This window comes from Pipistrellus hanaki (assembly GCF_964339955.1).
Source record: "Pipistrellus hanaki genome assembly, chromosome: 12".
Taxonomy (NCBI): domain Eukaryota; kingdom Metazoa; phylum Chordata; class Mammalia; order Chiroptera; family Vespertilionidae; genus Pipistrellus; species Pipistrellus hanaki.
In genome coordinates, this window is record NC_140514.1 from 33,905,311 (window position 1) to 33,916,016 (window position 10,706).

A 10,706-nucleotide genomic window follows, 5' to 3' on the forward strand; every position below is an offset into this window, starting at 1 on the left:
TCCTCTCTGAAAAAAAAAAAAAATCAATAAAATATATTTTTTAAAAAGAAAGAAAGAGAGGTAATGTATAATGAGATACAATATACATTAAATACACCAATTAGAATTTTTGGTAAAAGTAGCTTTCTGAAGAAGCCTACAAAATAATGGCTAACTCAATACTTATGAACATCTTTAAGAATCAGATTATAGTTTCTAAATACAATTTTCTACTAAAAAGAACCAGGTTTCTTTTTTCTTTTTATTTATTTATTTTTTAAATTTTTGTGAGTTTATTTGAGCCAAACTGTCAACATATGCTGGGAAGCAGAACCTCAATGAATTGAGATAATGCTCCAAAGAATGGCAGGTTACATTTGTATTTATACACTGCAATCAAAGGAGGGACATAGGTGGGTTACATGAAATCCATTGGTGACGGATTAAGGAGTCGGGATAAAGCCAAGCGGTGGGAAACCCCTGGGATTGGGTAAAAAGTAAAATGACGGAACATACTTAGGTGGGTGCAGGAACAATGAACATGATTATGAAGGAATTTGAGGCATTGGTCCTTGCGCCCACCCCATTAAGTTGTGCCCCAGGGGTTCCAGCAAAAAGGGAAGTTGCTTTAAACACTATTTACAGATAGAAAGATAATGCACCTACTAAGATTCATCGTGAGCTTTTTAAATACATATAAAACGTAAAACTTGGAAGAACTGGGCTTGTGGTAGGAGGGTCTCTGAGCTTCTTTCCCGATCTGGCTGCCGCATCCCCGTTCACCTGCCAACGCTGGGAAAATGAAAAAGTCCAGCCCTCAGTGGGTGACGGCCGGCCCCAATGGACCCAGTTTGAGGAAGGCAAACCCAGAGATCCAGCAGCAGGCGGCACCCCGGTCACCATGGGGCACCCAGGTCACCATGCAGCACCCAGGTCACCAGGCGAGCCATGCGCTCAGGCCGAGCTGCGCCGCCAGCAGCAGCAGCGGGAGCCGGAGCCCGGGCGCGGGCGCGGGCGCGGCGGCGGGGGCGCGCAGGCAGGCGGCGTAGGCGTCCGAGGCCACCGCGCGCATGGCGCACACGTGCTCGGCGCGGCACCCCTGGTCGCAGGCCCGCGTGTCGTAGCTGACCGAGTTGTACACGTAGTAGCGCTGCAGCGCGCCCGGGTCGCCGGCGATGCGGCCCAGCGCTTGGTGCATGGAGCGGGCGCCCGCGTCGGGCACCGCGTAGGCCCGGGTCAGCTGGTACTCCAGCTCCCAGCGCGCCGGCCCCTGCGCAGCGTTCGCCTGGCTCAGGTTCAGGAAATAAGTCATCGCGTCCCGCAGGCTCAGCGTGGCCCGGTCGTATTCGAACAGCCGGATGCCCGGGTTGTTGGCCCCGTTCACCACGCCGGGTAACGTGGTTTTCCACGGGCTGACCCCCGGGGTGAGGAACAGGACGCTGATGGGGGCGCCTGCATCGTCGTAGAACATCCGAAAGCTGTCCAGGTGGTGGTGCCCGAAGAACTGCCCCGCGATGACGCGGTGATGCCTCTGGACCACCTGCAGGTACCTCTCGTTGAATCCCTCCCGGAACCACATCTTGTGCATTTTCTTCTCGAAGAACCCCGGGGGCACGTGGCCGAGGATGTACACCATCTCCCCAGCGCTGGACGCGTGACTCAGCTCGTCTTCCAGCCACTGGAACTGCTGGGCAGGGTCGGCCAGGCCGGCCGTCTGCTCGTTGTTGGCGTAGTACAGGTTGGTGTTGAGGACCACGATGCGCCCCGCGGTCCCCGGCAGCTTCTCAGAATAGAACGCGCCTTCTTTGAAGCGAGCGATGGATTCGTTGTTGAGCCAGGGTCTCCACAGTTCCGCTATCTGATCGTAGATAGCGTTGCTCCCCGCGGGGAACTGGTTTTTGGGGTGAAAGTCGTGATTTCCCAAAGCAGCGTATACTTTGGTGTCTGGAAAGACCTCTCTGATGAGCTGGGTCAGGCGTTCCACCATGCCCAGCACCGCCGCCTCTCCCAGCCTCTCGTCGGGCACGTGAGGGGTGTCATCCCCCGTCCAGACGATGAAGTCTGGCTTGGGCTCGATCTCTTTCATGGCGTAGACGGAGGAATTGATGAGGGCCCAGGGAGCATCGCAGAGGTAGTCACCCCAGGGGCCCGCGTTGTGCACCGGCTGGGAGCCAGCTGACGGGCATACCTGGAGGGGGTCTGTGGACACCTTGTAGTCAGGGTCAAGGTGCAGGTCCGAGATGTGCCAGAACCTCCCCGCTCCAGCCCTGGCGACTCCCCAGTGGGCCAGGAACACCAGCAGCGTGAGCAGGCTCATCCTTGGGGCTTGTGTCCCAGGGAACGTGGGATTTTTTCCCCAGGAGCTGTTGTTCCAGCCTCGGGCTTCCTAAGTAGGTAATGGTGGCTGCTCGCCTGAGCAGAGCTTCCTGTCCTGTCACCTGGTGGTTCCAGTCATGGAAGGCTCCTCTGGCTTTCCCTTTGCCCAGCAGGGCGTGAACTGGGCGCTTCCGAGGTGCTTCGCCAGCCAGGCCTTTGGACTCTGAAATAGAAAGCGCCCGTCCCGCTGTGATAAGCTAGGAAGAAGCTCGGAATATTCCAGGACAAGTCAAGAACCAGGTTTCTTGAAGAAACGACTAATTCCGGTTCTGAAATAGGAAATATACATATAAGGAGCCCTGGACCATCTTATCCTATCAGAAAGCAAAGACGTTATCAATGACTAACAGAGCCATGTCCAAATGAGGAGCAAACGAGAAGACCTTCCCACTGACCAAGGAAGGGACAATTTCATTATCAAGAAGAAGAACAGCTGTAATACATGAAAACACATTAAGTATTTGTAAATAGTAAGTTTAAAATTATACATTAAACAATCTCATTGGTCATCTTTGGAAAATGCTAAAGAACCAATTCATTATTTTATTTTATTTATTTATTTAAATATATTTTATCGATTTTTCACAGAGAGGAAGGGAGACGGATAGATAGCTAGAAACATCGATGAGAGAGAATCATCGACCAGCTGCCACCTGCACACCCCTACCGGGGATGTGTCCGCAGAATCAAACCCAGGACCCCTCAGTCTGCAGACCAACACTATTCACGGAGCCAAACCGGTATCGGCCAATTCATTATTTTAAAAACTCATAAACATCCGTAGCTGGTTTGGCTCAGTGAATAGAGCGTCGGCCTGCAGTCTGAAGGGTCTCAGGTTCAATTCCAGTCAAGGGCACATGTCCAGTTGCAGGCTCAAGGAGGCTTGGAGGAGGCAACCGATCAATGGTTCTCTCTCATCACTGATGTTTCTATCTCTCTGCATCTCCCTTCCTATCTGAAATCAATAACAACATATTAACAAGTTAAGCGCCATGTCAGTCACCAGTGACTGACTATACTTTCCTCCGTACCTCCTCGGTCACTGGTGCCACCAGCGGTGAAATCAGATATTTTGGGCTAAGGGGAAAGGAAGACAAAACGGGCTTGGCGGTTAACATGTTAAAAACAAACAAACAAATGAACAAATAATCACTGTAGGTACAAGAGTACCCACTGAAGCTAATTAATTTGTAGTTTTTAAACTAAAACCTGAAGGCTGGACCTCATTACTTTGGATTGTTGAACATTAAGATGGAGACTATTCTGTTCTGTACTGTTAGTAGTTTACTAAATTCTATAAAAGCAACAGAATAGAGAAGAATGATTTAACTGTACTTTTAACCAATTTTTACTGCAGATTCACAACCTCAGGTAACCGTGTAATAAATGTTAACGAATAATGACAAAGATAGAGAAAAAGGCATCATCATACATAGTTAAACGAAAGTATTTTATTCTGTTCTAACAGATTGCAGCCTATTAATCATTTGTGTTCTTTCTTCCAAGGAAACCTCCATTAAATTTGCACTCATTTGTTTTACAAGGGTCATTATGGGCCATTATTTCTATATATTTGTGTTAATAACTGCAAGAAAAAAATATTACAGCATAAAGTATTTTTAAAAGGACCAAGCAATTTAAATAAAAGGTCATGATCTTTACTTCTCCCTTGTAGGTTTATTTTAAATTGTCACTTTATCCTGCATAAAGGGATTTTTCAAATGGCATGGGACTTTCCATTCTAATAAACTTCTTTAGAAAAGGTCATAAAAAGAACTGACTTGCTTACTTTGTTCCTACTCTATTATTATCTATCCAGTCCTATGGGTGTGGAGATTAACCTATTAGCTCAATGCTTTATTAAGTCAATTCATGGTAACTGCCGAGGCTATATTATATAAGCCACTTCAGGATAAATGGGGGTTGAAAGCATATTATATTAATTATACTCTTCCAAAGAAGGACAGGAAAATGGACTCTAAAATGGAAGAACTCATAGAGAACAGGTGACTAAAAGTCTGCTCCTAATTTTCAGGTTTTATTCTTATCATTATTGATTTTTTAGAGAAAGGGGAAGGGACAAGGAGAGAGAGAGAGAAACATTGTTGTGAAAAAGAAACATCCATGGGCTGCCTCCTGCACGCATCCTACTGGGGATCGAGTCTGTAATCTGGACATGTGTCCTGACCAGGAATTGAACCCGTGACCTTTGGTACATGGGACGAAGCTCAACCAACTGAGCATAGCCCTGCCAGGGCCTATTTATCAGGTCTTAAAGGGTATGCACTTGGGAATGGTCACACCAAGGATATATATTACTCTTTCCCCCCAATCTTTAAAGTCACCAGTATTCACAGATAAGGATAAGTTCAAGAAAATAGAAATCCCAATGCTGCCAGAAGGTCGTGTAGTGTTAAATATCACTTTTGTGAAGCCCAGCCGCTGTAGTTCAGTGGTTTAGTGTCGACCTATGAACCAGGAAGTCACAATTCAATTCCCAGTCAGGGTACATGACCAGGTTTTGGGCTCGATCACCAGTAGGAAACATGCAGGAGGCAGCCAATCAATGATTCTCATCATTGATGTTTCTATCTCTATCTCTCCCTTTCTTTCTCTGAAATCAATGAAAACATATTAAAAAAATATATATATCACCATGAAAGGCACTGTGCTAATTGTTGGTTATAGAGGAATATGAACCATAAACATTATTCTCAGAAGATTTCCACAATTAATAACTAATTTTGATTAAGTGCTTCTCATGTACTGTGTTTAGCACTGTATGTGTATATCTTATGCAGATATAAAGAGAAAGATCTTCATATATATATCCTAATATATAAAAACCCAGGGTCCGTAGCATCCAAAATGACTGAAGGCTCAACCAACCAGAAATCAGTGCTGCTGAGGGGGCTGCAGATCAGGCCTGAAGAGAGGCCTGGAGAGAGAAACAGGGTCTGATCCTAGCCTCTTGGGCCTCTGCTGGGGCTGCTGATCAGGCCTGTTGATAAACCCAGAGACACTGACTGGCATAGAAACCAACCAATCAGAACCTAATTTTGCCGAAACTGGTTTGGCTCAGTGGATAGAATGTTGGCCTGAAGACTAAAAGGTCCCTGGTTCGATTCCAGTTAAGGGCATGTACCTTGGTTTCGGGCACATTCCCAGTGAGGAGTGTGCAAGAGGCTAATCCATGATTCTCTCTCATCAATGTTTCTGGCTCTTTATCCCTCTCTCTTCCTCTCTGTGAAAAATCAATAAAATATATATATATATTTAAAGAGAACCTAATTTGGGTAAACTGTGAAGGCAGAACCTAAGATGGGGGCTGAGGAGGGGTTTTAAGGGCAACAGTTGTCTGGTGTAAGGTGTAAGAAAGTTCAATTTTTTAATGACTGGTTTGGCAGTATAGTGCATATAGCTGGTTATCAGTTCAGATATAGGGATTATGTCCTATTGAAAAAGGATCCCCCCCAATTTAATAAAATATATATATATAATTTTGTGCATAAATTTTGTGCACCAGGCCACTAATATATATATATATATATATATATATATATATATATATATATATTCACTAAAAGCTTCTGTACAATATATATACAGTATAGAAGCTTTTAGTGAATATGTATGAAGAAATTGAAGGTCAGGGAAATTCAGTAATTTGCTCAAGGATACACAGCGGGTTAAGTATTGGATCTGGGTTTGGAACCTTGACAGTCTGTCCCTAGAGCATGAGCATTTAATTATTAACCTTCCTCTCCGTTGCAAGTTTGATCAAGAGACTGTAAATGTTTAAAAAATAAGGAAAAAGAAAAAGAACAAGAAAAAAAAAAAGAACATTTACATATACTAGTTAAGATGCACAGTCGGGTATGTTAGAGATTTTGGCTTTAGTCCTTACTCGAACAGTTTAGTCAGTTCTCTATGTGCCTCCTTTTCTTCTATCAAATGGGAGTTATAACACTTATCTATCTTATGTAACCTGTCTTATGCAGTTATTATGATAACATATGAAAATGCTTTGAAAGGATAAATCTTACACAAATACAAAGTGCTGCTTTTTTTCTAAAGTGCAGAGGACCCACCTTAGTCCACTGTCTTTGTGGGGTCAAGGTCTAGAGCAGGGGTGGGGAACGTCCATAGAAGGCCTTCAAAATCATTTGGTCTGCCCCTGCCAGGGCACTCGGGGTGAGTTAATTAAATGTTGGACCAGATATAGCAGGCTGATTTTTAAGTTGATAATTCGGTATGGCCCCCGAATGATGTTATAAATATCCAAATGGCCCTTGGCAGGAGGAAGTTTCCCCACCCCTGGTCTAGAGTGATGTTTTAATTCAATAGATATTTATTGAGCATCTACTATGGACCCAGCAAGTGCTTGGCATTGCTTGTACAGCAGATGAGCAAACCAGGATGGTTGCTGCCTTTGTGGAGTGCATAGTTTCAAGTCAAAGACAAACAAGTACACAGATATGGGTACAATTCTACACTGTATCTTGAAAGAAGTAAACACCTTGTCAGGGAACAAAATAAATAAAAGTGGACTTGGAGGAAATGACTTTCCTATTAGTGGAGGGAAGAATTCAAAGCGTGGGGTGGGAGGTATCATGTCTGAGCCAAGGAGGGAGACTTATCAGCCCAGGGCTGGGGCCTGCATGGCCTTGGGGGCCCGAGGTTTGTATGTTGTGCCAAGTGCAATGGGAAGTCGGTAATGGCACGGTCAAAGAGTTGAAGGTGTTTGCAGAAGTGATGTCAGGGCTGGATAAGGGGTTAGTGAGGAGAGAGGGGGACTGCAGGATGGAGAGAAATCTCAGGTCAAGGGACTGAAGGCCTTGGTAGGATGCAAGGAGTGCTTTTGGAGGGTTACTTGAGAACGGGGAAGGACAGGAGAGTGTGTCTGAGTGGGAGAGGAAGGCAGTGAAGTTTCCGGTCCATGTTATGATCACGGGAGTGGGTGGGGGTGACAGGGAAGTGTAGCTGCAGATGTGAAGTGAGAACTGGGGAGAAAGTTCCAACTCTGGGAAGGCTCAAGCTGTGCGTTTTTGTACAGGGCTGACCCCTGCTGGTGGTTTCTGGAAGCTGAGCTGCTGGCTAAGGGGAACCCCCAGAAGCAAGAACTGTCACCGAAGGCAGCAAAGAAAGAGGGCTGTTTTTGACTCAGACCTAACATTTTCACTTTTTAAAAAATATATATTTTTTATTGATTTCTTACAGAGATGAAGAGAAAGGGATAGAGAGTTAGAAATATCCATGAGAAAGAATCATCGATCAGCTGCCTCTTGCACACCCCTCACTGGGGATGTGCCCGCAACCAAGATACATGCCCTTGACCGGAATCGAACCTGGGACCTTTCAGTCCACAGGCTGACACTCTATCCACTGAGCCAAACAGGTTTTGGCACATTTTCATTTTTATAAGGGTATCTGCCAGTGTTTTTGGCTTTGACTATCCTCACAACTAAAGCATTCTTTATAATACCCCAAGCTCATGTTATCAAATAATGAAAATGCAATGATTGAATAGTTGGGAGAACACAAACTTCTCCATAAATGCTGTGCTTACTTTCTCAGTGAAGTATAACATACAGAGGTGGGCAGTGCAGGCTGACAGTTGTGAGTATATGAAACACAGAGTTTATTCTTGTATTGTTACTTATTTATTAATTACTGTATTATTTGTTGTATTATTTTCTATCCTTATTTTTTAGGTAATGATGGCTGGTAATTTAATCTACTTTTGCCTACATGCTATAAAATGCACACAACTGTACACCAAGATGAAATTTTAGTAATGTATAAACCCATTACATTACAAAATTTAATAATCACCCAGATTATGTGATTAAATATTCTATCACCCAGAAACCTCATTCTTGCCCACTTCCTCGTCACTACTTACCCCATATTCTGACTTCTAACCACTATTGAGACTTCTAATAGCAGATTAGTTTAGTCTGTTTTTGAACCCAATAAATAAAATCAAACAGTATCTACTCTTTTGCATTTTGCTTCTTTGACTTAACATATGTCTGTGAAATTTACCCTTATTGGATGTAGCAGTCGTTCATTCCCTTTTTATTTTTATTTTATTTTTATTTTTTTTTTATATATATCTTATTGATTTTTTTACAGAGAGGAAGGAAGAGGGATAGAGAGCTAGAAACGTCGATGAGAGAGAAACATTGACCAGCTGCCTCTTGCACACCCCCTACTGGGGATGTGCCCGCAGCCAAAGTACATGCCCTTGACTGGAATCGAACCCGGGACCCTTCAGTCCGCAGGCCGACACTCTATCCACTGAGCTAAACCGGTTAGGGCTCATTCCCTTTTTAAATTCCATTTTAAAAATATATAACCATTATTTATCCATTCTCCTGCTAATGGGCATTTGGATTATTTTCAGTTTAAGACTTTTATATCGCTATGACCACCTCTTGATTTATCTTCTAAATCTCTTGATTTAAAGAGAGAAAGAGAGAGAGCGCGAGAGCGAGCGCCGGGGGTAGAATGGTAAACAGCAGAAGCAGAGAAGATTAAAAACAGCTAGCAAAAAAGTAGAACCCAGAGCACTACAGATGGAGAACAGAGGAGCAATGAAGCTGGTACAGATGGAAATGAAGGAGTGAGAGGGTGGCTTTGATGAACCCAGGCTCTGTCCAGAGAGAGGAAAAGAGTCAGGAACACCAGGGTGCAGGTGGAATGGCCCTCAGCTCCAGAGAGGCTGAGAGGACGGATGGGTGGGAAGGGAGGGAGGATCAGCGTATACGCATGGACTGTTTTTGCAGCAAAGGCTGGACAACGCCACAGCTGGGTGGAGTGGAAGAAAGTAGGTGGGGAAAGCTTTATAGAGGGTTGTGACAAACTAAATTGCTTATTCCTAATTCCAACATTTATAGGCTATTACAAGACATAATAGGAAATCGGGTATAGATGAATTTAGTTAAAATGGAAGATTCATACAGGGAAGCTGTAGCAGAAAAGACTAAAATCTGGGACAGAGTCAGATTGTGCAAGTCCTCAGCTGTCAGAGTAAGGAACTGGGCCGCAGCAAGGAGAAAGGAGGAGTTTTCAGCAGGGAAGTAACATGATGAACACAGTGTCTTAGGGGATAAATTTACCCAGGAAAAACAGAATTGACAGAAAGGGAAACCAGAAATAAGAAGAGTACTGTATTTTTCCGTGTATAAGATACCCCCCACTTTTCCAACCCCAAATTAAAAAGTCAATATTATACACATGTTGCTGGTCTTCCTCTTAAGGCCTTCTTCTTTTTTGGCATCTTAAGGAGTTGTTCTTCCTGTTTTCTGCACTGTCTGATCACACTCTCTGTGGGAGGAAGTCCAAATTGTCTCTCTGCAGCTCTATTTCCATGCTCTTTTGCATAGCTGATTACTTTCGGTTTGCAGAGTAAGACAGTTGCTTACTGGTATTTATCTTTTTATTTTTTGACATCTTTATGGGCTCAGAACACTCCCATCCTTGTTGCATCTGCGCATTCTCCACCTCCTCCTCCAATTACGGCATTAGTTGACAGTCAATAACAATAAGGCTCGTGATTGGAGGAAGCCTGTTTGACAAGGTATGGGCAGCTAAGCAACCTCCCTCCCCCGCTGACTTCCATGTATACTAGTAAGATGCCCCTCAATTTTCAGTCTAACAATTTTAGAAAAAATAGCATCTAATACATGAAAAATACAGTAGTTAGAAAGCTAAGTGCTTGTAGTCCACAGCAAAGGCCTTAGAGATGTGCTACAATAATATGAGGCAATTCTGCTCCTGGAAATTTATATCCCAAGGAAATAATCATGTACACAAAGACTTAACTACTAAAGATGCTTATTGCAGCATTGCTATAAAACATTTATAAAATGTTTCTAAAGCACTTCAAAGGGCATCTTTAGCAGCTAAATCTTTATGCACAATGTTCATTATTTCCTAAATTTCTATCTATATAGTAAGAAATCTCCAACCTTGCTAATGAAAATAAATTATTATGATCTTTCTTAGATCCACAATACTAAAATGACTAGGAAAAATGTATCTACACACACACACACACACACACACACACACACACACATACACACACAATTGCACAAGGTCCTAAAGACAAAAATATCAATGCATAGCTCAAATATATTGGTGTTGGAATTGAGAAGAAATCATGGTGTCCTATAGATATTGAAGGCTTCCTCCATGACCACCATCTAAATTGGCATGGGAGCAAGGCAGGCAGCTCAATCAGAGGAGCATGAGAATCCTTCAGAGGGAATGTTAGGGGCAATACTTAATTTTTCATATTTATATCTTGTCTCTAAACTACACCATAAATTCAATGAAAGTAG

General features: G+C 43.6%; 1 protein-coding gene across 1 annotated transcript; it reads right to left on the reverse strand.

Annotated features, from left to right (window-relative positions):
* Positions 1 to 258: 258 nt before the first annotated feature.
* Positions 259 to 2,296, reverse strand: LOC311631353 (acid sphingomyelinase-like phosphodiesterase 3b; the record flags this gene model as incomplete). The annotated part of the gene is made up of 1 exon (XM_084901392.1): positions 259 to 2,296. The coding sequence occupies one exon, from the start codon at positions 2,294 to 2,296 to the stop codon at positions 914 to 916; it is 1,383 nt and encodes a 460-aa protein (XP_084757518.1). The 3' UTR covers positions 259 to 913.
* Positions 2,297 to 10,706: the final 8,410 nt, after the last annotated feature.